The 14,246-nt window shown below is 37.1% G+C and overlaps 1 protein-coding gene across 7 annotated transcripts in view; it reads left to right on the forward strand.

The window, feature by feature from the left end:
* CNKSR2 (connector enhancer of kinase suppressor of Ras 2) overlaps window positions 1-14,246 on the forward strand; it is a 220,445-nt gene that overhangs the window by 72,830 nt on the left and 133,369 nt on the right. For all 7 annotated transcript variants that reach the window (XM_084507141.1, XM_084507139.1, XM_084507136.1 and 4 more), the window contains exon 5: window positions 7,935-7,976. In XM_084507141.1, the coding sequence (XP_084363267.1) occupies window positions 7,935-7,976 (42 nt within the window). The remainder of the gene's footprint in view (window positions 1-7,934; window positions 7,977-14,246) is intronic.

A 14,246-nucleotide genomic window follows, 5' to 3' on the forward strand; every position in this document is an offset into this window, starting at 1 on the left:
GAAAAAATATTTCTGAACGGCAGTGGGAAGAAAATCGACAGGATTTGTGTGGGAAGTGAAGAGTAGTTGGAAATGGCACCCAGGTTGTGAGCTTGTGGGACATAAGGTGGTGGAGTTGTTGACAGAGATAGGGAAAGAAGGGGGAAGTGGGGAGGGCTTGGGAAGAAACGTGATTTCAGCTTTTCAGCATACTGTGTTAGGGCTGGTGGCAAATATCCAGGAAGAGACTAAACTGTGAATGCGAACAGAAGGGACGAGAGATCTGTGACTCATCTGCACAGAGATGATAATTAAAGCAGCATGATTTCAGGACGCTGCTGAGCAATAAGGAAGAGGTTGCAGAAGAGGGGAGAGCTGAGGATAGAGCTTCCAGGGACTGTGGCAGTCTGGAGGAGGAACAGCCACAATGGGAGACTTCTTTGGAGCAACTCAGTGGGAAGAAACTCAAAGAAAGCATATATGCTAGGAAGTCCACTTATAAATAAAATACAGATTTTTAACAATGGCTGTGTAACTCTAAAAATTAATTTTGTATGGCAGCAGCCAAGGACAACCTATGCAAATGCGGGATTCTTGCATAGCTTAAGAGCTTTCTATTGCATTTAGGTAGTGCGACAAGGGAAAGGTATCTTCCTTTCCCCTGCAGCCCTGTCTTTATTCCAGACATTTATAATTGCCAGTGTCCCAAAGTTCACATCTTTTTCATCCAAATCCCTGCTAGACCTCTTAAAATCAAAGATGCGGTAAAGCATTACACTAGGAAAGCTCTAACTGTGTCATGTTCCTAATTCTTTGCCTGTTGGCAGAGGAGAATGTTATTTGCTTGCCAGCTTCTGTAGGCTTGGGGGTATTTAAAAGTTTTATTTTATTTTATTTTTTTTTATGTGGAGGGAGGTTTGGAGGGAAAGGTTTTGAATAGATCTGTATATCTGCCAATTTGTATTTTCTTATGACCATAATTACTTAGACATACCTGTAAATCACATATCAGGAGTTCTCTAATATCCTTCAGCTTCTAATCATCTTGCTCACAACACACAGCGACATTTTGCCATACAACCTGTGCTATATTGATCAAGTTTACTGTTTCAAAGCTGTCATTGCTTAATCCTACAATCAGCTGTATTAGATATATTGTCTACGTTTTCTACGTTAAGTAGCAAAAAAAAGTAACTTGATTACGTCTACCTTATCCCTGCATCAATTTCAAAATTAGGTACTAATGTCTGAGCCTAAGAAAAGCGATGAAGGGTAATAATAAATAAATCTATTATGAAAATTGTGAAACTCTTTTGTCTTCATGTGTTGGCAGAGCTTTACACTTTGTCATCATTAAGAACTTTTGTGAGAACCTCCAGTGAAGATTCCAGAAAACCTCACTCTTGTGTGGCTCTCTTGCCATAGCTGAACTGGGCAGAATTCAAACAAAATGAGCCTTCCTCAAGCCAGTGACATAAATTTTCTGGAGCTGGGGATACTTGAAGAGACTTAAAGAGGGCTTCTTGAAGACAGAACAACTTATTTTTGAAGGTGTTGTTTGGGGGGAGGGCTGAAGAGCCTGGGAGTTCTGATCTGAGCATTCTCCAGTTAATTATTTTTTATTGTTGCTAAGTAGCAGGGCTGACAGACCATCCATTTGACATAGACTGGTATTAAAGGATTCAGTTACAGTTGTAATCAATTTGAGAAGCAAAGAGATTTAAAGGATGGCTTGGCTTACTTCCAGCCAATGGCTGCACTGCTCAAAGAAGGTTTTATACCAAAGGTTTGGCAATGCATGAGAGTCTGAACCCTCTTTTAGCAATCATGTAATTCATTATTTTTGTTACAAATAGAGAACTGGAGTTACATACATTTTGCGTGACTTCAAAATAATAGTGATAGCAATTCTATCAGACATCTGTTTTTAAGCAGTACATAAAGTCTAGCTGTTGCCCTCTTAAAACTAGACATAGAAGATGTGGAGAATTGCTCATGAAAGATGCATTTCCCAAGCGATTTCACCACCATTTTAAAGATTATGTTCCTAATCTTGCCTCTATTTTATCAACAAAAGACTGGTTAAAAAGTGCAATGCAAGCACATGAGCACACACAGACACACACACACAAATTGCCTTCATGTAGATTCAGTTGGATTGCAGAGAAAAACACGTGAAAAAAACAGTGAAGAAACTCTGCCAGAAGCAGCTCAAAAGCTCCCTGGAGAATGAATGCTCTCATGAGAAGTCCTTGTTTTACACTGGTTTCTACAGTTGACTCCACCTCTGTAGCACCACACAGCTTCTTTTGATCAATGCTACAATGGTATGAATTCACAAAGGATGTGTTTGGGCTAACATGTTACCTGAGAATCAGGAGGTTTGTTTTTTGTCCTTGGCAAGAATGTAACCTGCTGATGTACCAACCCTACCTAGGAACTTTCTCTGCCGTGGAGGAAAAAAATAAATCAGGATGACTAAATACATGAACAACCAAGACATTCTTCTGGGCAACAATGAAATACAATGAAACAACAACACAGTGAAAGAAGTCCTTGCTTTCTCTTGAGCACTCTCATTTACAGATTACTAGGAATGCTGAGCTGTGGCTGAGTTGTTGCTGAAAGAATCAACAAACATTTTTTCTGCAATTCTCCATTTTCTTATTACTTGAATATTTGCATGTATATTATATTTTCTGAACTAGTATATCTTTATTCTCAAACTAAGTTGTGGGGTTAAGAGGAACTTGAGGCTTCCAAAAAGAATACAGTACTGTAGATGCCCAGAATGTGGCCAAACCAATAATAATAATAGTAGTAATAAGAAGAATGATGGCGGTTTCTGGATGGTATTTTGCAATTGCCCTGGGAAGTGTTTGACAGGTAATTGCAATAGATACTTTGACAGGCTGCTGACTCAGATGTGTAATCCACATGATATATATGCAAAAATAGAAGTGTTTTCTGCAGAATGTTATCCTATAGTTATAGTACAGGAGAACTGGATGATCGCTGTAGCGAGGTGGGGGTTGGTTTGTTCTCCCACATGCCTGGTGACAGGACGAGGGGGAATGGGCTTAAGTTGAGCCAGGGGAGTTTTAGGTTAGATGTTAGGAAGAACTTCTTTACTGAAAGGGTTGTTAGGCATTGGAACAGGCTGCCCAGGGAAGTGGTGGAGTCACCATCCCTGGAAGTCTTCAAAAGACATTTAGATGTAGAGCTTAGGGATATGGTTTAGTGGGGACTGCTAGCGTTAGGTCAGAGGTTGGACTCGATGATCTTGAGGTCTCTTCCAACCTAGAAATTCTGTGATTCTGTGATTCTGTGATTCTGTGATCTTTTTCCCTTATAGGATCGGTGAGCATTATGTTGATTTGGCATGTCTTCTAGACCTCAATATTTCACATTTTGAGTTGAGATTTAATCAACTTGGGTGGAAAGAAAAGAACCAAAGCATAAGAAAAGTGTTGGTGTAATTAGCTGACCCAATTCCCCACTTCTGTGACATACTAAAATAGAGGTTTAGAAATACAGTAATAATAGCAAGAGGAGAAGAAAAGAAATTAGAAAAACAAAGCAGCGTAAGCATTGCTTTTGAAAACAAAAAATCTACAAATATTTGTATTTTATATATGTTACTTCAAGGGTGAATTGTTCTAGCAAAGTGGGGAAACAGGGTGACTTTGGCAGCATTGTCACCAGTCAGTGCTGTTGAATTCAGTAGATCTAATTCTAAGTGTGTTCAATAATTCTTACTAAGGGGAATTATGACAGGATATTTGCAGATAAAATTTGTAATTTTTATAGAAACAACACAGAATTATGCTTGTGAATCTGACTTCTGGAAGAAACACACTATAAATAATGCATTTCAGTTGGAGTGTAACGTCAGTCTTGCTAGTCTTACAATTAGATTTTAAAATTATACTTTATTTTTTTTCTGAAAGTACAGGAGACCTCTCTCCTTGATTACACAGAATCACAGAATCACAGAATTTCTAGGTTGGAAGAGACCTCAAGATCATCGAGTCCAACCTCTGACCTAACGCTAGCAGTCCCCACTAAACCATATCCCTAAGCTCTACATCTAAACGTCTTTTGAAGACTTCCAGGGATGGTGACTCCACCACTTCCCTGGGCAGCCTGTTCCAATGCCTAACAACCCTTTCAGTAAAGAAGTTCTTCCTAACATCTAACCTAAAACTCCCCTGGCTCAACTTAAGCCCATTCCCCCTTGTCCTGTCACCAGGCATGTGGGAGAACAGGCCAACCCCCACCTCGCTACAGCCTCCTTTAAGGTACCTGTAGAGAGCGATAAGGTCGCCCCTGAGCCTCCTCTTCTCCAGGCTGAACAAGCCCAGCTCCCTCAGCCGCTCCTCGTAGGACTTGTTCTCCAGGCCCCTCACCAGCTTCGTCGCCCTTCTCTGCACCCGCTCAAGCACCTCGATGTCCTTCTTGTAGCGAGGGGCCCAAAACTGAACACAGTACTCGAGGTGCGGCCTCACCAGAGCTGAGTACTGAGGTTTATTCTTGCTCTTTTGAACTTCTCCTACCACATTTTTTTCTTTCTCTTCTAATTTTGGACTTTATTCTTCCCTTTTTATTAAGATCTTAGCTTAGTCCCATCTGCCTCTACAAAGGAAAGGACCAAAAGGACCTTTTGCCTGTTTTGATACATGAGATAGAGCTGCAAATAGTGACCAAGAAAAGCTGATGTTAGTAGTTAAGTTGTGCCACTGTATTGCCCTTTTAGTTCTCTTTCTTTGCGGACAGTACTGTCTCATGTTTGTCTCTGAAACTACTATTGCCCAATATTTGACTACATGTTTAGAAAATATATATTAACACAGAGTTTCGAATACAAGAAAAAGAACTGCATTTATTGCTTTATTAGCAACCTGCTCTATTAACATTTTAGGAAACAATATACATTGAGAATACAACCTAAAGCTGACTGAGCTCAGGTTTTGGTCAGTTGGGTAGATAGAGATAAATACCCTGACTTTTTTTTTTTTTTTTAAATTTGTTGGTGAATATTCATGTGAAGTTCAGACAACAAACAGGTAAAAGCAAAACTCTTCTTAACGATATATGCATATTTCTGTTCAGGGGTAATCATAGTATTCTTTCACTAAATGAATAGCCAATTTTTATCTTGTGTTGGAGGAAAGCTTGGTTGCAGGTTTTTTGTGTATTTCCTGGTTTCCTGAAGCAGAAAAATAGTTGAAGTTAGATTTGTGTATTATCTGTTTCTTACCTTAATTGTAATGTTTTGGTACTGTGGGTAAACAGATACTTAAGATTTTTCAGGAGTAAGATGTATGTTTGTAGTCTAGGTATGGAAGGAAGAGATGTTTTCCAGCTGTAGATGGTATGTTATTAAGAACAAAAAATTGTTCTTAATTGCATAAGTAGTGACTCTCTTTGTGCTCTCAAGTGCTTTAAATTCTTTTAAGCTCTTTTATTTGAAATGAAATAGGTATGTAATAGTAGTGGTGAAAGTCCACAGTAAAAAGCATTCAGTTTATCATTGTACATAAGGCATATCTGAAGAGCGTGGGCTCAATTATCCTCAAAGTAGTGGAGTGACTTAAAAGATCTAAGGGGAAATAAACTGTTGACTCTGAAGAAAAGTGACATGTAGGTTTTGCTCTAGGGATCATTCAAAAGCATTCTCAGCTCCTATCTCCAGGGATGGCTGCGGGAAGTTAAAACAAGCTTGCTACAATGCAGGGATTGGCTTTGGTAACCTTTTGTAGGTTTCTTTTGAGTCCTAGACTTCAGGGCTGCTCTAGGCTATGTTCACATGTGTCTCTGCACTCCTTCACATCTCCCTCAGTTGAGGTTTGAATAGTTGCATGTAATTCCTGTATGGGAAAGGTATATTTTGGATTATTTTTTTTAACCTAAGCATTGTTTGCTTTCTTTCAATTTCTGTCTTTTATTTACTAAACTATTTTTCTCTTGCCTGAATAGAAAATGCAGCATCAACCTTTCCTGTGTGTGAGGATCTTATATAGCAATTCCTCTTTCCAGACACTGAATTTGTAGGTAGTTGTGTGATGAGGAGAGAATTGGAGGGTAAAGTCACCTGTACCAATACACAGAGAGTGTATAGTTTTCTACTCGCTTTACTGTCTTTGGTAGATTGAGAAATGTATTTTTAATTATACTCTGGGTTTGTCAGAAATAAGCTTGTTTCTTTAGCTTCCTTCATGATTGTGTTGAAGAGTTTCATTTCAAGGATGTAGCTGTGTTTCTTCCTTACTCATTTTTTTCCTGGCTGTAACGAACCTCTATAGTATTTAAAAACCCAGAATCCCCTATCCCTTAGCAGTGAGAATTCTCAGTGTCCTCTGTAAGCCGAATGTTAAACTTATAGTAAACTCCTCATTACAAATGAAATAATTATGTCTGCTTAGAAGCATATTTTTTTCAATATAAATGTTGAAATCCTTTCCTGATATTTTTGCAGAATGATTCATAAGAAACCGTGCAGAACATAGATGTACCCAGATTGAAAATGTTATATGCCTTCCCACATATAAAAATGAAATGTGTGTTTTGCTACTAAGATTGCAAATACTTCATTGATGTCTGCATATAATTAAATGTGTTAGATTTTCTTTCCGGCTGTACATAATTGCAAATGTTTCCTGAATGCCAACAGCTGTTATTAGGAAAATACTCCCTGATAAACCTGCTGCTTCTGCATAGGTTGTTTTATATAAAGCTTAAGAACACAGTGGCTGTTCTTGCCCAAGTAACGCTAGAAATATTTTGTGATCTAAAATTTCATTTTTTAAAAAACAATTGCATATAACAAAGTTGTTTTCAAAGAGGATAAACCAATTAAAAAATGACCTAAAATGTGAAAATTTAGTCATGTTTTTCAAGTGAGTTATTTTGTAGGTTATAAAACATCTATTCCAAACTGAACTTGTGCTAATTATCATACAACTACAGCATCTGGTGAACTTAAGAAAGAGTGGCTCTTTCACCAGTGTTGGTTGCATTTCACATGCTCTCTACCTTACTAATTCCTATACTTCTAGTTCTCTATATCAACTGAGATTTTAGCCTGTCAGGAAGAACTTTCACAGTCCCCAGCTTCCCATCTGATAGTCTGTCTTATAGAGACTGCCTCACATTCCAGGTAAGGTGGTGATGATGTCCATACGGTCTCCACCAGGCTTCATGTAATAAGATGGTCCAACTCAAGTTTCCTGTGTGTTTTTTATTCTATGTTTCTCTTCCCTCCTATTCTGTGGAGTGCTCTAGATAACCAACATTTCTCTTTTTTTCTTCTTCTCAAGGTTTTCCTTCTCTTCTTTGGTGGGGTGTGCAAAAATGACAGTGCAGCTCACTAGGAATTGTTCAGCGTAGTTTTCTAACTCTCTTGCACAGCTTTAAATGGAGGAAAAATTAAGAAATCAGATTAGTTAACCACAAGTAAAGTTGAAACAGTGAGGGAGGGAGACAGTCTTGTACAGTGGCTTCAACCCTTTTTGTTTTGCAGCCTTGCAAACTTTTCAAGGGGAGTGTCTCCAGGAGAGTGTATTTAAAACACTTCTGGTTTTCAAGGTGACCACTAGAAGGAGGCCATACTTTTCCCCAGTCAGGTCCTGCTGGTTGAAGCCACTTGGCTGACATGTTTGATTAGCTGGTGTGTACCAAAATGATGTAATGTGGAGGAAGATCATTACCTATCTCAAGGAAGGAAGCAACAACAACAAGTAGTGAATGGACATAGGCATTTACCAGTAGTTCCTTTTGGTGCTAGATTCACACTTTGTTTACATAAGTCTATCCATTCTAGTTGAGACTTTGAAATCTATTGCTTTATTCCAAAAACTTTGATTATATTTAATTATTTTTAAGGATAAATCTCAGAAAGTTGATTGATTAGATCAATTTAGATCAATTTTGTCTTTTCTGCTTTACTTTTTCAGGATTGCACAGTATATGAAACAGAGAATAAAATTCTTCATGTGGTAAGTAGTTTTTGGATTTTTATTAATATATTTATATCGAATACATAGGATTCTATCTCTGTGCGTTTTGTGCTTTTTCTGTGTAATATCAATGTAATAATGAACTAATCTGGATATGACTGACTGCTGAATATATGGAAATAAGTATGAGTAGGTAATGACTGTTAGGAAAGCCAAACTTGGCATATGAGAAGTCTGAAACTTCACAAGGGCTTGTGTTTTACTCTAGTTCACACCCATCTGTTATTTGTAAAACATGGTTAGAAGAATGATTTTGAAAAATTGGACTTTCTTCTAGAGAACTGTTTGCTGGGCTTTTATGAAATTGTATACGTTTGTTAGCAATATAGCTTCATTTATACAGCTTTATTTCTTTTAGGATTGTGGAGCTAGTCCAGTGATAAGATTAATGAAATACTTTCCTGATGAATTCACAGAATAAATACAACTGTTTATTCCCAGAATCCATACTGCTATCTGTAGATAGCAAATAAAGCAGGTGAAATTCATGAGAACTTAACAACAGAACATAGGATGCGTTGGAAGGGCTGATACTTTGGGGGATGGAGAGTCAGAAGCTTGACCACAACTTGTCTGACACAGTACCTAACTTTCAGATGTTAAATTGTCTTTCTTGTTGTGGCTATTGTTTAGTGAGTATTTAGTTAACCCTGACCCTGCTTCTAAACTTTCAATATGAAGTTGTTCTTCATAAGAGTAAATAATGAAATTAATCATATTTTATATCTCACTTTGCTTCACTTTTAGGTAGGTTTTGATATCTTATTTTTCTTATTATAGTTTAAGCAAGAAAAAAAATACTTTAAAATATGGTCTTCCCAGGTACTTTTGCTATACTTTTTTATTCAGTGCTCCCATATCAAATGCATGGCAAACTGAGTTCTGTAATCTTTTGACACTTAGATTTCACAGTGATGTGCAATAAAAAGTCTCCTTGTATTTTTAAGTTACACTGACATTTTTTCCCCTGTGGGACACAAGGAATTTGCATTTTCAGTTGGGCTGACATCATCATCTTTGCTAGGCTGAGCTTTGCAAGCATTTAAGTAACGAAGTTTTTAATTGCATAATCTTGGCAAAAGTTGAAGTGCTGTAAGTTTGAAATCATTATATAAAGCCTGGTTTTCAATACATGCTTGTTTTGTGCTGTAAGAGCCAAGAGTTTTGACATCTGCTATATACAGCATATATCATTTACAAATTAGCAAACAGGATTGGAAAGAGAGCTGGCAATGTTTAGAGCTGATAAAGCATCAGTTAATGTAGTTTTCAATGGACAATTTTGAGGAAACCAAGGGATTCATTTAAGGTATGTGAATGGAAAAATTTGAGACAGGTTTCGTTATAGTTACATGAAAACTAACTGTACATGATGAAGTTATATTACCTTACATCATTCAGATTCACACAGGCTTATTTCTTTAATCTACAATAACCACTTTGTGGTGACAGGTGGACATATAAATTATTGTTGAGACCTGAATTAGGGTCTATGATTAGTGCTCAAGCTTGCAAGGAAACATGAACAAACTGTTGAACTGATTGCAAAAGCTTAGGATTAAAGATGACTGTAGGTGTTGTACATAACTTGGATCATTTCTGAATGTTTCTGAACATGTTGCATTTCAATTGATGGATGGGATTTCATGAAACAAAAGCAAACAAGGAAAGAAATCTGTGGCTGAATAATTAAAAGATGGGATTTGAAATCATATTTTGAATTTGAAAGATAATATTTTAAAAGTGCAAATTAAAAGCTTGAGGAAAGAACTGAAATTGGAAGTAGTCTCTGTTCCCTGTAACTCCTCTCCTGGGAAGACAGAAAAAAAAAGTGCTGTGGCCTTAGCTAAATAGACAGTTAAAAATAAAAATTTAAAAAAAAAAAAAAAAAAAAAAAAAAAAAAGAAGAAGAAGAAGAAAGGAAAAAACAAAAGGAAATCTCAAGATCTTGAGTGAGCATGGTATGTTTTATGCCAGTGTCAAACAAGGCCAAGGGCTGCATCCTGCACCTGGGGCACAACAACCCCAATCAGCACTACAGGCTGGGAGATGAGTGGTTAGAAAGCTGCTTGGCAGAGAAGGACCTGGGAGTATTGGTTGATAGTCGGCTGAATATGAGCCAGCAGTGTGCTCAGGTGGCCAAGAAGACCACCAGCATCCTGGCTTGCATAAGAAACTGTGGCCAGCAGGGCTAGGGAAGCGATTGTCCCCCTTTACTCGGCTCTGGTGAGGCTGCATCTTGAGTACTGTGTTCAGTTTTGGGCCCCTCACTACAGGAAGGACATAGAGGTGCTCAAGTGTGTCCAGAGAAGGGCAACAAAGCTGGTGAGGGTTCTGGAGAAGAAGTCTTACAAGGAGTGGCTGAGGGAGCTGGGATTGTTCAGCCTGGAAAAGAGGAGACTCGGGGCAACCTTATCCAGTCACCATCCCTGGAGGTCTTTAAAAAACGATTAAATGTAGAGCTTGGTGATATGGTTTAGTGGAGGACTTGTTAGTGTTAGGTCAGAGGTTGGACTCGGTGTTCTTGGAGGTCTCTTCGAACCTAGATGATTCTGTGATTCTGTGATATTAGTTGCCTTATTAGATATCAAAATGGACTGTGCATCCTAGAGGTGAATGTTACTAAGAAGGTTCTCTGATATGAAAAAAATAGTAGTAAATTTTAGTAAAGGCATAGAAAGAGTCTTAAGTGAGAAACGTGGAAAAACTAGCAGATACTGGGGGGAGAGGCCACACAAACAAGTAGTATCTACAGAGAAAGTAAGTTTTCTCTACTTAAATTAAAAGATGAAACTATTTTAAGTCTGTTCTCTGAATACATTTCCCATTAGCAATCCGTGCACTCTCATTTGGGTAACAGAAATATATCTGGCTAGCATTGGATCCAACTACCTCTGAGTGATCAAATACCAACGTATAGCTGTGTTAGCTGGGGTGACTTACAGAGGAACTTGAATTCAAAGCCATGGGCTCTTCCTGTATGATTTCATGTACCACATTCTCTTTATGACAGAAGAAACCATGGTTCCTCGTGAAAGTGAAAGGCGGTGACTTATAACTGATTGGCAATTAACGTAATTAATCTGAGGAAGTTATTGTTGCAAGGTATTGTTCTCACTAAGGACTGAAGTAAAATTTTAAAAGCTTCTTTTTACTAAAAAAAAAATAAAAATAAAAAATCCTACAACTATGGCAATAAAAATATTAAATGGCAGGTACATACTATTATTCTTTCGGATACCAAAACATTTTCCACCTTAGGATCATTGGATCCAAGTAGTTGATTTTTATCCACATCACCTAGTGGTGGTCCAGCAATTTTACTTCAGAGCAGGTGTTCTGAAGGTTCTGGGTTGAACATCCCCATCATGATGGGGATAACCCATCACAAAAGTGTTGTTTTGGACTGGTTCAGGGGCTGGAGCTAAGCAGGCACACATCTTCTGTGGGGATGCTGCCCCATTCTCAGCAGAATGAGCCTACTTTGTGCTCACCCAACCTGCCATCTGGGCCAAATCAGGGGGCAAGAGGGTGTGTGGGCACAGCCGGGGGATGTGAGACCACTTTGCTGCTATCACAATGCATCTATGGATACCGCCAACGTTAGCGAGTCACTCATTCTTCACACTTCCGTCTAAAACATGGTGAAGGTGGCAACATCCCGCACCAAAGGCAAGATCCTCAGTTAAATGACAGCTTGGTTTGCTTTAATTAGGTAGGGTCAAAAAATAGTTAATGTGCTCAGATTCTAATGGCAGTAATTTCTTTTGAATGCCCTATTTTTTCTGAGATCACAGTGTAGGAGTTCATTTGGAGAGACTGCTGAATCACCTTATCCATAGATAGTATGTTTTAATGTCAACAAACATATTCTGAAGTCAGCTTTTTGATGAAGACACGATATTCTGTGGAGACAGAACTGAATAGCTTCAGCCCTGTATTCAAGAAAGAAATGTACAGAAAGAAACGTTTACTCTTCAAGCAAGTGGAGCTTCAAATGCTTTATTAAAGCATTTTGGATGCCTCTCACAATGTTAGTAGTGAAGTAGTAAACTAGTTTGTGTTATTCAACCAAACATAAAATGTAACTAAAGGAAAAAGGTCTTATAGAAAGATGATAAAATTTTAAGAAGAAATTGCTAACTTAAATTTTGTTTATTTCTTCTAAATGGAACTTGCAGATTGTGTCTTTGGGGAAGAAAAAATGTCTCAACTATAATTTTCTGCCCTACAATTGTAGGTGTTTTGAAACAATTACTTTAAAGTATATTTCTTAATGTTAAAATGTATTTCTTAATGTTATTTTCACTGTGAATTCATTCATAGAAACACTTGGTTTCTGTGCAATAAGAAGCATAAAACCACACAGGAATAATGTGTTTTGCTCATTAAAATGTTGATGCTTCTGAAATAGTAATGAAAACAGAGAAATTCTTCATATTTCTATCGTATTCTCAGTATGTTTTCTACCATATTTCTCAGTGTGTTTTTTCCAGGTTACTTTTTGCTTATGTAATAAATAAATAAGTAAATAGTAAAATTGTAATAATTTATTAATATCATCAGAAAATAAATATAATCAGAAAATAACACCAGCAGAAGTAGATGACAATATAAAAAAGAACAAGTTAAATATAGTTGGCCTAAATATGAAGTGATAAACCATGTCTTGGTGTGTACTTTAAAACTGAAAAGTAGTATCTTCTTGCTAGTTTATATTTAGAATCTTTATATAAATTTAACCTGAGATGATAAAGTGCATGGAAAACTGCTCAACTTGAAAGGGCATCAGTTCTGCTTATGCGGAGAGTTAAGCTAATGGTTGCAAAAGTCTGAATGGAGATTTAAAATCATTCAAAAATAATTCATTGATTCCTTCCAGCTGTTCTAGCCTGCATGTGATGGAAGTATCTAGTTCAGATTAATCCAAGTGAAGCAGTATAGTATTAAAGTGAGAGCAAAGCAAGAATGACTAATTATAGAAAGCAGAAGCCAGGCTTCAGTCAGATTAATAAGTTTTTTTGTTTGTTTGTGTTTTTTTTAGTTTAACTTTCTTAAAATTATGTTGCTTTTCCTGAAAAAAAGTGGGTTTCTTTGTTTTTTGTTTTGTTTTTAGAGTTGGAAAACCGTAGAAAGTAGAACTGTAGAGTGAAGTTAATACTTGGAAGCTTTTAAAAAATGTGAGCTTATTTTTTAAAAAAAAAAAAAAAAATTAGTTACTAGATTGAAAAAGAAAAGAACAAGTAATGGATCAGGATGTTCTCTTTTCACCAAGAGCCTTTCAGAGAAACCACAATGATAATAATTCAATCCTTCCCACTTTATTTGAATATTTGTTACAGAGCTATAATGGACTAAGAATGCATTGTCAAAAGTATCATTTTGATAATCTTATTAAAGAAAAAAAGTAATCACCTGCTTCTTTTCAAGAGTCTATACCTTGCAAAGGTACCTATACCTAGCAAACTCCACTCCAACAGAAACCTTTCTGACTTTGGATGTCTTTGCATCCAAAATAAGATTGAGTTCACTGATTAAACTTTTATGTACATAAAAACACTAGTCCAGGCCCAGCCAGTTCTAAGATTGCTGTAGTTACTGAGGTATTCCTTACAATACAAGGAATGTTTTGGACCAAAATTAATTGATTAATAGTTATTCCATGTGACTTAAGGTTAGACTTTATAACTAGTTAGACTTATCTGTTAGTTATCTGTTATAACTAGTTAGACTCATGCAGCAAGTTGCTTTGTCTCAGTCAGTTGTAACTAAACTTTTTAGTTTTATTATTTTTTTTTAAATCCCAAACATTAAACTTAACATCACAAATACATTTTTCTGACTTCTCTGCCCCTCAGCCCCAGGAATGCGTTTAAGCCAGGGTGCTTCCATACTGCAAACACTTGGCAAAATAGATTTAAGCTTGTTCACTAGCCTGGGTAAAATTAAGGGAAGGATTGAATAGAAGTCTGTTTGTTTTACCCTAGAGCTGCCTGAAATGAACAAGTCTCTTTGAAGGCAGCCATGTCCATGACTACCTCCAGTATGCTGCAGAAGGCATATCATTTTGCCAGTACAAAGTAAATTAGCCACAGAGAATCAGGAAAGATTCAAGTAAAATTTAGATACCCTGATGTCCTCATCCCCTTAGCTGAAAGAAGGAGCAATTGTGGAAAATCGGTTAGAAATCAGTGCACTACAGTCCAAAAGCATGGGTAAAAACAGTATGATCTTTCATTCTTCATGCTT

This window comes from Aythya ferina (genome assembly GCF_964211825.1).
Source record: "Aythya ferina genome assembly, chromosome: 1".
NCBI classification, from domain to species: Eukaryota; Metazoa; Chordata; class Aves; order Anseriformes; family Anatidae; genus Aythya; species Aythya ferina.